This window comes from Sparus aurata, chromosome 12 (assembly GCF_900880675.1).
Source record: "Sparus aurata chromosome 12, fSpaAur1.1, whole genome shotgun sequence".
NCBI classification, from domain to species: domain Eukaryota; kingdom Metazoa; phylum Chordata; class Actinopteri; order Spariformes; family Sparidae; genus Sparus; species Sparus aurata.
This window is the reverse complement of record NC_044198.1, coordinates 25,927,192-25,945,002: the sequence shown is the minus strand read 5'-3', so window position 1 is coordinate 25,945,002 and position 17,811 is coordinate 25,927,192. Positions and strand designations below refer to the sequence as shown.

The following is a 17,811-nucleotide window of genomic DNA, read 5'->3' as shown; positions in this document are numbered from 1 at the left end:
CACACAAACTGCACAAATATAATGAAAACACGACAGGAAATACACACAACAGATGGATTTGTGTTTGATTTTAGACACCTTCATAACTGTTCTGTGCTAAACTCACTTCAAACTTGTTTAATTTCTGGCTGAAAATGAGATTCAGAAAGACGTCTCCCTCATCTGACTTCACCGTGAGAATTCGGAGAGCGTGCAGGTGAAGTTAATGTGAGTAAATCTTTAAAGGAATAGTTCACACAACAAGGAAACTTCATGTTGATGGAAACTCAGGTGAAGTTTCGTCGTCCACAAAACATTTCTGGAGCTTTGCAGCAAAACAGCGTTGAAGCGTTCTGCTAAACAGCTGACGCAGAGAAACAACTGAATTTGGCTCCATTCAGCTCATTTGGCGTAATAATGAAAACATGTTATTTAATCCCATTTTTAAGATGCACTCTTCACTGTAGCTGCTGAGCAAAAAGCTCACAACCCCGTTAAGGTGTTAAATAATAAAGTTTTCAAATCAATTTGGGATCTCAGGGTATTCTGGAGATTTAGGCGAACAGTATGGAGCCATGTTATCTGTTTTTTCAGTTGTTTTTTTCAGTTTTAAATCAATTCTCCAGGTGTTTCAGTTGTTTGCCAGCGACTCTAAAAGCTGCAAAGCTCCAGAAATGTTTCTGTGGACGACGAAACTCCACCTGAGTTTCCATCAGCATGGAGGTGAGGAGGTGATGACTGGATTTGTTATTTCTGGGTGAACTTTTCCTTTAAGGCAGATTTTCTTCCTCTTCTCCTTCATTACAGTCTGCAGAGGAGGATAATCACAGCGAGCAGCTCTTTCACTCACTGCTGCTTCAAGAGACTTAAAAAAAGAAGAACGTTTGAGGGTTAGTTCCTCAGATTTTGCACAGTGTGATTAAATTTGCATTAATTCGGTGAATAAGTGTCCCGCAGTGATGAATGACTCGCCGTTATGAAATGGAACAAAGATGGGCGTGGCCTCCATCTTGTTTTCTCCTGTTTTATTGGCTGTGAGGACAAACTGACTCCGATTGGCTGTTTTTTCAGAGGAGGCGGTGCGATGAGAAACAAAAACATTCAGGAGTCGAGACCCAAAATGTCCCGGAGCCCCTCAGCGCCGCCTGTGTGCGTGGAGCCAAAATGGCCGCCACGCAGTCCAGTTGCCGCGCTCGTTTTGTTTGGCTGGCTCGGCCCCCGGTGGGCGGGGCCGCTGCGGGGCTACAGTCACATGATCCGCGCGGAGCCAGGCCGACCAATTCCAATATGGTGGCCAGCTTGGCAGGTCTACGGTTCCTGTTGATGATATTGTTGTTCTGCGGGATCAGGTACGGCGCCTGCAGCCAGGAAGCTCCGCAGGTCCTCGGGCTGCGGCTGGAAGACCCGGCGGGTCTGGTGTGCATGAAGGATCGGATCATCTCGGCGCCGGAAGGAGCCACGTTCAAGCTCCGTCTCTTTGGGACTGATCTGGACCTGAATGGAAGCCTGGCGTTCGCAGGGGCAGCTGGTGGAGCTGCCGGGGCGGTCGGGGATGCGCCTGACCCGTGTGGGACGGAGTCCCGCCGTTTCGAGTCCGCTTTCCAGGTGACGAAGAACTTCACCAAGGACGAGGACCACGGCGGGCTGATCACGGTGGCGGTCCGGCCGAGGAGCAAACCTGACGGCGGCGAGCAGAGCTACCACCACCTGTGTGTGCTGAGCGGGGGGACGTGGGCGTCCGTGGGCCCGGACAGACTGCGGGTCGACACCGACACGGCTCTGCCCGCAGACCACATCCCGCCGTGGGGTCTAGCGGTGCTCGTGGTGCTGCTGCTGCTGGTGTGCGCGCTGCTGCGGACTGTGAACCTGAGCCTGCTGTGGCTGGACCCGGTGGAGCTGTACGTCCTCCACAGCTGCGGGTCCGAGGAGGAGAAGCGGGCCGCCAAGCGCCTGGAGCCGATCCGGAGGAGGGGGAACTTCCTGGTGAGTGTCCGGACACTAACACGGGTTAAAGGAGCAGTGTGTAGAAATGTGACGGAGCTTCATCTACTGATGCACAAAGTAAACAAAACAAACCGACTGAGTAAACAAACTGATCTTAAAGGCAACACAATGTATACGGTGTTACTTTGTTTACATGTGGCGGACCCTGCCACTCAAACAGTGTTCTGGGACCTTATTGTCCTCTGAGAGCAGTTTGTTTATTCAGTTCTTGTGAAAAAAAAAGAAATATGTCTGGGTTTGTTTGACCTCATCAGTAGGATAATATTATCTTTCTGAGTTTCTGGATTTCTTTTCCTAAAACCACGCGTTGCCCCTTTAAGTCCACTGAGGTCACCGGATGACAAACTGAGATGATGAAATCTCTGCTAGAAGCCAGTAAGTCGACCTTGAAGGGAAGGAGTGGAAGATTTGTGTCAAGTTATTTATTTATTTATTTATTTAACAGTTGCTTTTTTGTTTCCTGACACGGACCAGTGTTTCCCACACGTAGACTCTGCGTGGGCTCACTGTAGTATGAATGGAAACATGTGACAGTCATCAGCTGTTTTGTTTAATTAACAAGCTCATACAATATTCATTTAAAAACCTTACTGCCCTGTTCTCTCCAGCAGTAGGATAAATATCACAAACTGTACGGGACCAGAACAGAATAGACTCGTTCGTGAACCTTTGTGTGACCCGGTTTGTTATGGAACTGTCACACAACACCTGCCGTTACCATCACAACTAAATTCCAACCTGCGGGAAACCCTGCATGAACCCGCACTGCTGCGACGGCCCGTGTCCACGTTTGAATGATGTCCATCTGCTGTTTTTATTATGATGGAAGACAAATACTTAAAAGACCAGAGCAGCAAACCAGTAACCAGAAAACACTCTGATGTGGATCAGATCTGTGAGGACTGACGAGGAGATTGTGTTTCCTTGGTGTCTCTCTGTCCGTCCCAGACCTGCTCCCTGCTGTTCCTGTGTGCGGTGGGACACTCGGTCCTCGGGGTGCTCCTGTACCGGGCTCTGGGCTCCATCGTCTCCGCCGTCTTCACCAGCGGCTTCCTCATCTTCTTCCTGGCGGAGATGGCTCCTCACATCCTCTGCTCCGGGTACGGGTTCCAGCTGGCTCCGGGTCTGACCTGGCTGGCCCAGGTCTGCATGGTGCTCACCTGCCCCCTGTCCTGCCCTCTGGGGCTGATCCTGGACCTGGCTCTGAGGAGGGACATCAGCACCTGCGGGATAAGAGAGAGGGCGATGGAGATGATCCGCACCAGCGTCAACGACCCCTACAGGTAAACTGAAGGCGGTCTCAGGTGATGGTGTGTGTTTGAACCGCTCCGTCTCATGGCTGCCGTCTCCTGTGTGCAGTGAGTTTGTGAAGGAGGAGTTCAGCCGAGGGACGCTGCGCAGTAAGACGGTGGAGGACATCCTGACCCCCCTGAAGGACTGCTTCATGCTGCCCAGCTCCGCCGTCCTGGACTTCTCCACCATGTCTGAGATCATGCAGAGCGGATACACCCGGGTGCCCATCTACGAGGAGGAGAGGTGGGAACAAACACACTCACAGCGAGGTACATGTTTAGTTCCTCTGCAGAGCGGTGTCCCATCATCACCACGTGTTTGATTCTCCAGGTCCAACATCGTGGAGATCCTCTATGTGAAGGACTTGGCTCTGGTGGACCCGGACGACTGCACCCCCATGACGACCATCACCAAGTTCTACAACCACCCGCTGCACTTTGTCTTCAACGACACCAAGCTGGACGCCATGTTGGAGGAGTTCAAGAAAGGTTGGATATCGTATTACATCTGTGTGTTTACATTTGACTTAGCTTACCCATAATTCATCAGCTCTAAGGGCCTGTAAAGTACAGGAAGTATAATAATAAGTAAGGCTGTGTAGCCTATATTTACTATTTTGCCAATTAGCACCATTAAAGGTATGCTGAATGAGCTATTATCACTTCCTGTTTGCACTGCACTCATGCATGTACAGACAACTATCACTGGATTACTTTGATACTGAAGAAAACTTAAAAGTGAGATGTTTTTAAGGCAAGTTCTGCAGTTATGAAGAGCATGTTTTTTTCTATGATTTCTAAGCAGACTCAGATGAACACAGGAGATAAAAACATTATCAGGAAGTGTGATTCAACCTGAATCTAAAAATATGTGCACCATGTCTGTGTGGATTTGACTTAGTTTACCCATAATTAATCAGACTCTCTGGGTTGAGCCCTGTGTTTTAAGCTTATATCCATTCTTATGCCACTTAGCACCATTAAAAGTATGCTGAATTAACTGTTAGCAGTTCAAGTTTGCAGTGTACCCAAAGATGTACAGAAAACTATGACTTCACTGCTTTGATACTGAATGAAACTTAAAAGCGTGCTAATTCTAGGGCAAGTTCTGCAGTTGATTTCAGGACATTTATCTACAATGGACACAGGAAATAATGTGTTGTGTGTGTTTAGATTTGACTGAGTTTGCTCATGATTAATCAGCTGTAAGGGTTGTAAAGTACCTTGAGACAAACAGGAAGTAGAAGTTTTCCCCTGGATTCACTGAGCAACACTTTGGGATGCAACCTGAACCCTGTGTCTTCAGCATTTAACACTTTTGTTTTGCCAATTAGCACCATGGAAAGTATGCCGAATTAGCTATTAATAGTTCCTGTTTGCAGTGTACTCATAAATGTACAGACAACTGTAACTTAATGACTTCGATACTGAAGAACACTTTAAAACAGGTGAATTCTCAAGCAAGTTCTGCAGTTGGAAAGAGCTCTTTATCTCTGACTTCCAAGCAGATTTGTGGACTTTTATTCACTATAGACATATCTGTCATGTCTCTTGTACTGAAGTGGAGACAGAAATCTTAAAACGTGGTCACTATAAATCAAAATCTTGTCTGTGATTTGACCTCTGACCTCTGATCGCTCCATCAGGTAACTCTCACATGGCCATCGTCCAGAAGGTGAACAACGAGGGGGAGGGGGATCCTTTCTACGAGGTGCTGGGGTTGGTCACTTTAGAGGACGTCATCGAGGAGATCATCAAATCAGAGATCCTGGATGAATCCGATGGCTACTGTAAGTTTCTGTAGATGTCGTTACTGTTCGAGTGTCCGACATGTTTTATTAAAACGTCTCCTCCTGCAGTGGACAGGAAGGTGAAGCGTCCCCTCGCTCCGCTGGAGATCCCTCTGGAGCCTCGCAGCGTCCACGAGGAGTTTTCTCTTTTCAAGCCTCCCGAAGGAGAACCCAAGATCAGAACCTCGCCACAGCTCCTGCTGGCTACACACCGCTTCCTGTCCAGAGGTGTGTGTGTGTGTGTTTATCTGTCAGTCTTTACTTTGAGACACACTGAGTGAGGTTGTTGTTGATCTTGTAACTCAAACTGATGAAATGAGTCACAGTTTAACAGCACACATGTAATGATTATGTTTCTGTTGTAGATTATAATTCAGCTCAGTTAACGAGACACGACCGGTGAACGTTTTGAAATCACCCTGAAGCTTCTCCTGATGATGACCTATATTCTCCCCATCTAATGAATTAGTGCTCATTTACATACAGAACAGAAATCATTCTTTGAGGTTATTCGAGTCGACCGTCTGGACATTATCTGCTCTGTTGTGTGACATCGCTGCCCAGCCGGCCTGTTGACTCGATCCCTGTGTCTCTGACCTTTGACCCCTGCAGAGGTGGAGCACTTCAGCCCCGGACGCGTCTCTGAGAAGGTCTTGTTCCACCTGCTCCGTCACCCGAGCGTCAACCAGGAAGTGCACTTTGACTCCAACAACCGTCTGAGCGCGGGTCACTACCTGTACACACGGAACCACCCGGTGGACTATTTCATCCTGCTGCTGCAGGTACGAGCTCGCCGACTCCACACGGACCGAACATCGTCTCTGTTACTGTTCACAGTTCAGTTTCAGAGCGCTCAGAGCCTCCAGTGTACGGAGGATGTTTACAGACATGATTAAAAATAAAAGTCCAAGAGAAAATGAAGAGAAAAAATGTAAAAGGTTATTATTTTTTTGGCCGAGAGGAATAATCAGGCCGCCATTCAACTTAGAGAGAAAAAATTAATTAAAATAAAGCACATTTAAAATGTAAAAATTATGATTTGAAGTTGGTAAATGAAACAAGTCAAATTTGAAATAGAAAAGATTGAATGAAAATGCTCAAACTGAAAGCAGAAATTGAGAATTTGGAATGAAGATGAGGAAAAAAATAAATGTAAGACTCAAACTGAAGAAGAGAAAAACTTCAAGTGAAAACAATCAGCAGATCTCAGCTATCTTTACAATTTTATGCAACTTTAGTAATTTCATTTTGTATTTTTATTTTTAATTTTCACTAAAAACCTTCTGTTGTGCAGGACATCTCTGGAAATGATTTAATTTCATGATTGTCGTTGCATTGAGAGAAATATTGAGTAAACAACATTATGAAGGAGTCCAGATGGTTTTTGGTTGATTCTCTGCCCGGTTGTTTCTCTCTCAGGGTCGTGTGGAGGTGGAGATCGGTAAAGAGGGGCTGAAGTTTGAGAACGGGGCGTTCACGTACTACGGCGTGTCGGCGCTAACGCTGCCATCCTCAGGTGAGATCAGGAACAGCAGGACGCCGTCTGCCTCGACTGTAAACAGGCTTCACACTGAGACGTTCAAAACACAGACGGCCGTCTGCCTGAGATTATTAGAGGTGTAACTGATCGTGATTGGAGTTTTACCAACAGTGAAGATTTTATATATTATTTATTTGGACGTCAGACTTCAGCTGTCAGTGAGAAAACGTTCCTGTATCCCAGTGAGGGCTGCAACCAGTGATTACTTTTGATATTGATTAATGATGTAGGATATAAAAGATCAGAAGACCACTGCAGGTTTCATTTGCTTGTTTTTTTTAATATGAAGCTGACAGAAGGAAATGTTCATGTCCGACACAAAGCATCAGAGTGGAACGATTATCTCTGATTATCAATCACCTTTACTCTGATCACCTCGCTGATGATGATTTATGCCCTTTATCATCTCAAATAAATAACACAGGAAGTCAGTTTTAGGTTTGAATATCTCTTTAAATGCGCAGATTTGATGATTTTAATAGTTATAAGATGAAATATTCAGTTTAGAATGATTTCTGCTGAATTACAATGCAGTTCTCCTCTGTGTTGACGTAAGTCAGGTTTATATAAGTGGCTATAAAAAGAAGACCGAGGTTAGCAGGACTGCAGATATTGTGCTGACTGTGTGTGTGTGTGTGTGTGTGTGTGTGTGTGTGTGGTTACAGTGCACCAGTCTCCAGTGTCGTCCCAGCGTCACTCCCCCAGGGATCCCTTTGAGTCAGCAGAAGCTACGAGCCCGTCCAGCTATTGTCCCGACTACACCGTCCGAGCGCTCACTGACCTGCAGCTCATACGGGTGTGTATTTATATATATGTGTGTGTGTGTGTGTGTGTGTGTGTGTGTGTGTGTGTGTGTGTGTTTTCACTCTGACAGCTGTCATCACTGTCAGGAATCTGATGGACAATGTGGCGACAAATGATAAATAAAAGAGTTTGAACTCTCAGATCACAGATGAACCCTCGACCTTCAGAGCTGATGCTCGTCACGTCTGGATACTTTAATTTTATTGATCAAAGTCAAAACGCTGAGATTTAAAATAGTGATTTTATGAAAAAGCTATAATTTTGAGAAAAAGTCACAATTAAGAGATGAAAAGTTGTGATTTTGAGGAAAATGTCTAAATTATGAGAAACTGTCAGAATTAAATTAAATCAACAATTTAATAAATAATAAATTATTGTGAGCCAAAATTTGGGATTTTGGCAAAAAAATTAAATAAACAATTATGAGAGTGTCAACAACATAATAAGTCGAGATTTTGAGGAAAAAGTCGCAATAAATAAAAGTCAAAATTCTGAAATAAAAAGTCGTTAACTTAAGCTTAGATAAAACTTGATTTTGAGAATAGTCAAAATTCTAAATCGTGATTTTGAGGAAAAAAGAAAGTGTGAAAAAAGTAAAATTTATAATTCTACAAAAATTATGAGATCAAATTTGTTATTTTGAAAAAAGAAATTGTCAAGATTTTCTAGGAAAAAGTCTAAAATATGGTAATGTCTTAAAACCCCGAGATAAAAAGTGGAGATTTGTAAAGTAAAATCCAACATGCATAGTAATTAAGAACATCAGTAAAACTTCAGGTGTGACAGTGAAACACTGAACACATGGAGAACTTTTATGTTTCATTGTTTAAAGTATTTACTTGAGTGCTGTTGTGACTTGTAGCTCCGTCTTCTGTGTTTCTCCTGCCGTTTGACCCGCAGGTGACCCGTCTCCAGTATTTGAACGCTCTCATGGCGTCGCGGGTCGGTCAGAGTCCAGATCCTCCTGAGATCAAGATCCTGCCCAACAGTCAGACCAAGCTGCTCAACGACAGAAACACCACACAAGGTAGCTTTGCTCAGCACGCCGCCGTCTGAGCTCCGGGGCGGCGCTGCCCGGCGGATCTCAGAACTAACATGTGTTACTGATCGATAATGAACCGAGACTCTTGTTTTCAAACGTCTTTGTAGTATTTCTACTGATACTTTCCTGTTTGCCTTCAGCTGAACTAAAATACTTTTCTCTTCTCTCTTTTTCCTCCTCGCGTGCCTCCACGTCTCCTCTGTCCTCTGGCTCGTCCAGACTTCCCTGTAGACTTTTCATTCTTTGACACCATTGAGAACTACTGTTAGTATATTTTGCATGAGGTAAATGAAATGCAGCCCGTCTGTGGCATGACAGCAGACTGCACATCCAGCACACACACACCTAAAACACACAGGAGAGGACAGTTTACTGACACTCTGACCCGTCAGATATCGTCCCGCTCCTGGTCTCCTCTTGAAACTGAACCGGGTCTGTTTCTGCCCTTTACCCTGTAAAACCTGCAGTCTGGAGTCAGGATGTGTGTCGGTGTAGATGTGTGTGTGTGTGTGTTTGTGAGGCGTTGTGAGGTGTTGTGACCTCTGTTCCCTCATCCTCTGTCATTCCTGCTCTCTGCCGCTCCCCTGAGATCTTCTCACTCTGGGTTCTGTTGGGTACGTACACTCTCACAGATCCGGCCCGTCTGTAAACTCTCAGAAGCCCGTTTCTGCCCGCGAAAGAAAAACGAAATGTTTAATTTTAAAGAAGCTCGTGTTGAGTCGAAGTATAAGATCAAAAAAGGAATTATGAGATCAAATGTCACTTTTATGATAAAATCTAAAATAATGAGAAAAAGTTTAAATTTGGATAAAAATGCAAAATTATGATACAAATTTAAAAATGTAGCTTAAAGTAAAAAATGTCATCAAAAGTCAAATTAATTTATTATGATAAAAAGCCAAAATTTTGATAAAATTCAAAATTATGGTAAAATGTTAAAAATGTAGCTGAAAGTCCAAATTTAGATACAAATTTTAATTTAATTTATATAAAAAGTCAAAATTGTCGTAAAAATTTTAAAATGTCATTAAAAGCAAAAAGTAAGAAAATTAAAAATTAAGATGACAATTAAAAATTATGGTAAAACGTTAAATGTAGCTGAAAGTCTAAATTTAGATAAAAAATGAATAGTTGAGATAAAACACCAAAATTGGGGTGAAAAGTTAAAATTTAGATTAAAAAGTAAAAAAAATTGAGGTAAAAGTCAAAATTATGATAAATCAAAATTATAATAAACATTTGATTAAAAGTCTAAATTGTTTTATTAAATCAAAATTGAGAGAAAAAGTAAAATAATAGATAATAATAAAAATTAGATAAACATTTTTATTCAGATAAAAGTCAAAATTATGATAAGACAGAATTTTGATAATAAGTAAAAATTTGGATAAAAAGTTGTCAATAATTTGAATCTCATAATTATGATACAGTAACATTTTTATTCACCCCGCTGAGTTTTCAGTTGATTTTCTTTTTCTGCTGCGGACACTAACGGGCTTCACGATCCTCTCAGCGACGGCTCGTCTGATCACATTCGGCTGTTCAGTTCTTCGTGTTACATCAGCTCGAGTGTTCAGGATCCAAAGAAACTGACAAAGATGCACAAAAGTGACGACAGACAGTCTGAGAGAAGCACAATCAGCCGTCAGGTGTGAAAACAGCTGAGAACAGACTGTTCCTGCTCTGGGTGTTTAGTTTGTAGAATTCTTTAAAACGTTAATGGGGTTTTGAATGGACCTGGGAGTTCTGGTTTCTCTATGCACGACCTCTTCTTCTTACACTCCGGCTCCTCTTCGTCTCTTTTGTGCCATCTTCCACGTCGGTGTCATTTCCTGCCTTTTACTTGAACGTCCCTGTGTGAGATTGCCTCGCTGTGACGTCACCATCCCTCACTCACCCCAGCTCTCCTCTCATTGGTCGGGTTCACAGGTGGCAGTAGTACCCAGGAGAGCTCCACAGAAGAGGAGGCTCATGGGTAGTGCGGTTTCTGTCCCCTCCGCTGTGAAAGACCTGCTCCAACCAAGTAGAGATTTTAGTTTTGTTCCTTTGTGTTGTTGTTTTTTCTTGATGAATCATCTATGGCTGGAACGTAGTTACTGGACGAGACTGGAGAGAGTGAATTTAAGTGTCTGTATGTCGATCCACACATCTCCATCCTCCATTCCTGTATGTGCTTTTCATTGAAATTATTATTTTATGTTGTTTTATACACTCTGGACTATATGTGTGTATATATATTATATATATAAATACATTTTATTTTAAGTTGGCGGTGCCTTTCTTCCAGGTTTAGCCTTTCGTACTTTACTCTGCATTGCCATTCATCACTTTGCCTGTCTGGGTGCCAAAGCTACGTGTGTGTGTGTGTGTGTGTGTGTGTGTGTGTGTGTGTACTGAAGTATCCGTCCGTTTGAGACACTAAAAACAAACGAGCTGGTTAAAAGCAGATTTGCACATTAAATTAGTGCACTGTTGATCGTACGGAGCTGTTTTACCGGCTGTAACGTGCGTCCACGTTGTCTCACCGTCACGTGACAGTCGAAGTGTTTGTGTTACCAAAAAAAGGATAATTTTAGCTTTGACCTTTCAACGCCTGATGGTTAGTTTTACTTTAAATATTCAAGTTAGAAACTGAGGCTTGTAACCAAAGTAACAAATAATCGCTGACAGATATTGATAGTTTTTTAATATGAAGGTAAGAGAAGCTGAAAAAGGCCTCCAGATGAACCTCAGAGTGATTTTTAAGTCGAGTTTAAACAATCATCAACAATCAAGAGATGCTGCAGTTTGTTTTATGTGATAATAAACTGATATATTTGGGTTTTGTCAGATAAAATAGACCCTTTAAAGACGACATCTTGAGCATTTTTCTCCCTATTTTCTTACATTTATTGAATGCTTCATAGAGAAAATCATCATCAGATTGATGAAAACAATCGTAACTTCATTAATCTGTTGAACCAACTGCACGTCCATTTACTTCCGAAAGTACGAAGAAAGTATAAAATGTCAGATCAGATTCATAATCTAGTTTTTCTAAGGTCTAAATTCTTAAAAAATGTTTATTTTCTTGTAAGAAATTGCCACGTTCTTGTTCAGCTGCTTGAGTTCTAGGACGAGCGATTTGATTCATTCAGACGAGTGTCAAAGACTTTTTCCACTAGTTTATATTTAACAGACAAAACTATTCATGATGAACATAATCCTGAGATTCATCCACCCATCGGCTGTAAACACATATCATACAGAAAGTAATAGTTGGTTGCACATGTTTGTATTTCTCAAAGTAAGGTAGTAAAATATCAAACTCTACTAATGGTTTCATCTACAGCCCGACCGATATTGATATTCTGAATCAATACATCGGCCGATGTACACATGAGATACCTGGGATAAATCCAAATTATCAGAGAATTTTTTTTAAATTATGATTTGGAAAAAAAAAAATTGTGATTGAAAGAAAAATATATTTTCATGTGTGAAACAAATCCACATTTTTTCCAGTAATTCTTTTTGTTCCTGCAAATTTTTTGAGACTAAATGGAAAAAAAAAATTCTCCTTGAATTTTTTTTTCGTCCCGATCTTTTTTTCAAAAAAAAAAAAAAAAGAAAATAAAAGGAAATTATAAATACTGTGATTAATCAGAAAATATGATTTGATAATGATTTCCCAAAGAAAAAAAAAGGGTTTTATCTCGGCACATATCGGACAACTGTTATATCGGTCAGGCTCAAATTTAAATCGAATGATCATTTTGATGATCATTTTCATCCAATTAAGCAATTTTTCAAGCAAAAATACTTTTAAAAAAATGTGAGGATTTGCTGCTTCATAGCATCATAATCTAAAATATCCCTCGAAGGACACGTTTGAAGAGTTTTACACTCTGTTCTCACCTTTTCTAGGAAAAAAGAACAGCTGATCATTGTAATAGTTTGTAGTGTTTTAACAAACCAACAGATGGAAATGGAGCATCTGCTGGGGGATATCAGCGGGGGATTAATCTGCATTTGGTGCAGCAGGATGGTGTGTGTGTGTGTGTGTGTGTGTGCGTGTTCATGTTCATGGTGATGAAGGAACAACAGCGTGACTCATTGGTGTGTTTTTTATAAATGGGTGATGAAGATAAATCAGGCTTTAAAACTCTATTCAGTGTTCTCAGCGATGCACTTTGACGTTTGAGGAGCGTGACGTCCAGCAGGCGGCGCTGTGAGTCTGACACCTGCACTGATCTCAGTGTACATTTAAAACCCTGGAACTGGAAGTCAGATTAACAGTAACACGGTGCACGTCGTCAGATTCACCCCGCAGATGAACACTTAATTGGCCCGGGAGCTTCTCGTCTGTTTTCCCGTCTGCGTTATTTCATATATCAGAGTTTTGTTAACATTCCAGTACATGTTCACATCCGCCTATGAATGTGTGTGTGTGTGTGTGTGTGTGTGTGTGTGTGTGTGTGTGTGCGTGCGTGAGATACAGTATTTAACTAGTACATGTCAGCGAGCATCCAGTTCCTCCCTGCAACTCCATTAGTCGTACTGTATGTTGATAACCAAACATGCATTGTAAGCATCCGTCAGTCATTGTTGCATGTGTGTAAACATGTGGAATATGTCAGAACCGGCCTGTTAACGACCCGCTCCATGTGTTCTCTGTATGTGTACATTAATATATTAACGATGAGGAGGGAAATGTGGAGGCCGACTCTGAACGAGCCGTTCAGCCGGACGAACAAAATCAGTGTTGTAAGGGATTCTTTAAAGTATTTTAGCGCAGTGCTCATCGGCCCAAATGTGCTGTGAGGAAGTTCTGCAATCATTCCTCCGGTCCATACGGGCCTGAAGAGACTCCTTCATGCTGCAACTACACTGTAAAAAATGGAGGACAAAACAATCATCGTGATACGGGCATGGTGTATTAATAGGCATTTGGTCTTATGTCTTCATTTTAAGCTTTTTGTGATACATTTAACGACGTCCTCGTTTTTTAATTTAAGTTTTGGCCGCCATGCAGGAAAAGATGAAGTCAGGTGGCCTTCATTGTCACGGTAACAATAATTAATGTAGGTGACAAAACTGCTTGGTTAAGTTTAGGTGAAGACTTTTTATTTTCTGGTTATCCTTTTTCTAAGTCGGATTTGAATTGTTTTCTGACTCGAGAACTGGTGGGGAAATTTTCCCCCGGAGAAAATAAATACTTCCATGTGTGAAACACAGAGCAACACAACATTTTCTTTCCTAGGAGAACTTTGTTTAAATCGTTTTATTTTGTTTTCCCGTGCATGAAACCAAGAGGGTAAAAATTGACTGTAAAACCTGGCGAATATTTTTTCACATGTGAAACCGAATGGGGAGAAAAAAGGATTTATTTCAGGATTTCTGGATTTATTTTTCTCAGGAAAGAAAGAAGAAAAAAGGAATGATTGAAAGACAAATTATTTTCATGTCAGAAACTGATCACATATTTTTTTTCCCAGGAGAATTTTTCTTTTTTTTGTGAAACTGAATGAAAAAAATTCTCCCGGGAATTTTTTTTCTCTCCACTTTTTCACACACGTTGAAAAAGATTCAGGAAATAAGAAAGAATTTCCTGAGATAAATCTAAATTATGAAAGAGAAGTCCCGATTGAAAGAGAAATAATTTTCATGCGTGAAACAGAAACTTTTTTTTGAGAACTATTTTTTGGCATTGTTATTTTTTCCATGTGTGAAACTGAACAAAGTAATTCTCCTGATTTATATATTTTCTTTTACTTTTTCACACATGTTGAAAAACACTAAAGGAATTACAAAGATAATCCTGATAGAAATTAAACAAGATTATTAGAGAAGAGCAAAAAAATTTTTTCCACACATGAAAAAACATTCTCCTGGAAAAAATGGAAATAAAATGGGTTCACCAGCTCCAAAGTCGTAAACACAGTAGGAAATCAATTCAGATCTGACTTAGAAAATGTATCACCAAAAAAAAAAATGTCCCCACTGGCCCCTCTGGGCTTCCGTAGAAAACAGACTTCAACAAAAGACCAGTATTAAAGTAGTTACCAGGACGTACCCCTGCGCTGTGGCTCAGCATGTGAACACAAATGGTTTAGAATTATAATTCACTGTATTTTTTTTACGCATTTTATGTCATAGAATGAAACATGAATATTTCTCCCAAGACAATTGAACCCAAAGTACAAATATGCAAAGTCATTTTCATGTTTTAGGACTCATTCTTGCAGCTCTGTATTAAAACAACCATAACAGAATATAAATTCATTAAAGAAATATTGAGTCCACAGACATTTCTTAAATAACGTCTACAGGAGAAATGTGTTTCAGGCTGACCATACCTGAGAACTTCTCTCCACATCACATCTGTATTCAAATCATCAACGTTCATTTTGATTGTATTTCTCTGAGAATGTTGGACAAGTGTGATCTTCTTTCGTCAAGTGTTTTAGACTTGTGACGCAGAAAAACAAACTGTACTCACGATTTCCTTCGCCGCTCTCTCTAACCCTCGTCACTGTTTCTGAACTCTGATTAATCCATAATTAGGGACAGTGATTGTCCGAAGAGCCTTTAACGCTGGGAGACTCCCTCACGATTCACCTCCTTTAAACGTCGGCTGAACTTTGCACAAAACAGGAAAAACTGTGAATTTTGTCCTCGATTTCTTACAGTGTAGTGGGCTCGAGCCTGACAGCCGGTATGAAGAGAGGAATAATTACTCTCTCAGCATACAGACAGTGTCACATGTGAGTATTGAATGAAGAAACACTTGAAGGAATCTGAACCTCGCAGCAGCAGCAGGGTTGCTGAGGAGTCGGCTCTCCACCAGCTGTGTTACATTCGCACCCGTTTTGTTTCTTTGCATTTTGATCCATTCAGTGTTTTCACTCTCGAGCATTTCTGCCATATTCCAGGAGATATTTTCAACTGTGTGATTCTGAGTAAATATTTTTTCAGCTGTTTACTTTTATTTTGTTTCGTTGTAATTAAGTTCCATTTCTATGGTATCAGAAGACTGAATGTAAAAAAAGAAAAGATAATCATTACTTTGTGCTTCTTATACTGATTGAGAGAAACAGTGGGAGGGTGTTGATGATGTGTATTAATATATGACCGCTTACGTAGAATATTATTTGAGGACGTAGTTTTTAGGTAGTAAGTCTCAATTTTCAGGTACAACACTGTTACTACAAGAGTTGAATTTAACAGTTTAACCGATTCCTATTTCTGTCCAGGTTACACTTGTATACAACTTCTCAATTTTATTATTATTTTTATTTTTATTTTTTTGGTTTTGGGAATGCTGCCAGTTTTTGGGTGCATTATTGAGACGCCATTGCATTTAACACTTTCAATAATCTTGTTTCTTAGGAAATAAAACTCAGTCCTGTTCTAAATGTGTCGTTTTTTTGTTCGTCTCTTCTGTTCCTACACAGACATATCATCAAATATCAAAATATCTGTGTCAAATGTGATATTTTTCACAATAATTAACAGCTCTTTAGACTTTTATTTTCTTAGAAAAATTCTTGAAACGATCATTCATACAGAGTAATGATGTCTAATATCTTTAAATTTGTATGTTGTCTTCTGGCATCAAATTAACAAGAATCAAAGCGAAACTCAAACCTTCGCGTAAAAGCATAATTACAATGAAAGAGGCACTTTTAAGATTTACTGTATTTTTGTTTTCAGGTCAAACTCATTTTCAATGGGAGTGCTACGGGCACTTTTACGATAGCGTCAAAATCTCTATTTTTAAAACAGTAAGAAGTCTCGACACAACATGAAACTTTGCTGGTAGCATCACCAGGGTCTCTACACATGAACACGAGCATTGAGAACATTGTTTGTGTATACAGAGTTTACTAAAAAGAAGGTTTTTGAACAACTCACGTTAGCAGTAGCTTGTTCCGCTCGCCGCCGTCCTGCCAGTGGAGAAGTGTCGATCTCAGAATGTGACGTAACCTGGAGGACAGTTAAGGTGGAACGCTCCTAAAGCTTGGTTCCATATAAATGCAGGATAATTTGTTGTTTTGTCGTTAGCGAAAAACAATATTGACCTTGAAGTTGAAAAAGGAGCCTCATATAAGAAACAATACTAAAATCAAAAGCCGGAAAAGTGGAAAAGTGGAACTACTGTCTTCTGGCAACAACTATCCACGCGAGATCTCACGTGGATAGTTGTTGCCAGAAGACAGTAGTTCCACCTTAACTGTCCTCCAGGTTACGTCACATTCTGAGATCGACACTTCTCCACTGGCAGGACGGCGGCGAGCGGAACAAGCTACTGCTTACATGAGTTGTTCAAAAACCTTCTTTTTAGTAAACTCTGTGTACACAAACAATGTTCTCAATGCTCGTGTTCATGTGTAGAGACCCTGGTGATACTACCAGCAAAGTTTCATGTTGTGTCGAGCCTTCTTAGTGTTTTAAAATAGAGATTTTGATGCTATCGCCATTGAAAATGAGTTTGACCCGAAAATGAAAATACAGTAAATCTTAAAAGTGCCTCTTTCGTCGTAATTATGCTTTTACACGAAGGTTTGACTCAGGTACATTCACAAAAAAAGCCTCTGTTGCATTTTGGTGAGAGTTTCACTTTAAATCACCAAAACACACAATAAAAGTTCATTTTAACAGCTGTTCACATCGTGTTGACACAGGTTACTGCTACTGTAACTTTCACATTGTTTCATACTGTCATTTTAAATACAACAGTCACAATGGCTAACGCACATTATCTGCTAGACGTGCAACACACTTTCATAAACTATACACAAACTAAAGCCACAGCACCACAGAAACTTTCTGTCACCCGCGACCTAGACTTTCATGTTCAGTTCCTCTTCACGTTCACAATACACTCTACAAACCAGGACGTTTACAATTGATATCATTAAAAGGCAAAAAGCAGAACCAACATTGTCATTTTCATTCACTTTTTAGAAGGTGACTGTAGTAATAGAAAAACAAAAACAGTCAGCGAAAAATAAAGAGAAGAAGAGTGAAAATAAAAATAGTGTCTGACCTTTCTGTCTGACCTCACAGCTCCTTCACCAACAGCATTCGACTTATTAACCAATTTAAAGTAGATTATGTATCACTAGCAAATTATATAAAAGAGGATATTGTTTTAAAATGTTTTGGTACCAGTGAATTAGTAGTGATGTTTTGGTCTCTCACACAAATGGATGTATTATTAATGGACTATTATTTCCCACTTCTTCTAAAGTCAAAGACACAGAAAAGAAAAACAATTGAAATCAGAAATACAAAATGGATCACAGGAAGTAAAGAAAACATCCTTCAGGGCCTTCGAACAAAACCCCTTTTCTGTGTGTCTGATGTGTTTCTGCT

At 40.8% G+C, this 17,811-nt stretch overlaps 1 protein-coding gene and 1 long non-coding RNA gene across 6 annotated transcripts in view; one reads left to right on the top strand and one right to left on the bottom strand.

Annotated features, from left to right (window-relative positions):
* The first annotated feature begins 1,221 nt into the window (after window positions 1-1,221).
* On the top strand, window positions 1,222-15,848 carry cnnm3 (cyclin and CBS domain divalent metal cation transport mediator 3). 5 transcript variants are annotated; one of them, XM_030435226.1, is made up of 12 exons: window positions 1,222-1,962; window positions 2,932-3,266; window positions 3,343-3,519; window positions 3,607-3,764; window positions 4,922-5,065; window positions 5,135-5,293; window positions 5,678-5,847; window positions 6,485-6,581; window positions 7,271-7,401; window positions 8,310-8,436; window positions 8,671-8,735; window positions 15,123-15,848. In XM_030435226.1, exons 1-11 carry the CDS (start codon window positions 1,267-1,269, stop codon window positions 8,718-8,720), a joined length of 2,244 nt encoding a protein of 747 aa, XP_030291086.1. In that variant the 5' UTR covers window positions 1,222-1,266; the 3' UTR covers window positions 8,721-8,735; window positions 15,123-15,848. The 5 variants fall into 5 exon arrangements, with proteins under 5 accessions (XP_030291086.1, XP_030291084.1, XP_030291087.1 ...); XM_030435224.1 differs by lacking the exon at window positions 15,123-15,848 and adding an exon at window positions 10,381-11,883; XM_030435227.1 differs by lacking the exon at window positions 8,671-8,735 and having other exon boundaries at window positions 1,223-1,962.
* LOC115592468 (uncharacterized) overlaps window positions 2,512-17,811 on the bottom strand; it is a 28,152-nt gene continuing 12,852 nt past the window's right edge. The window contains exon 3 of the long non-coding RNA XR_003986173.1: window positions 2,512-3,206. This is a non-coding gene — a long non-coding RNA (uncharacterized LOC115592468). The remainder of the gene's footprint in view (window positions 3,207-17,811) is intronic.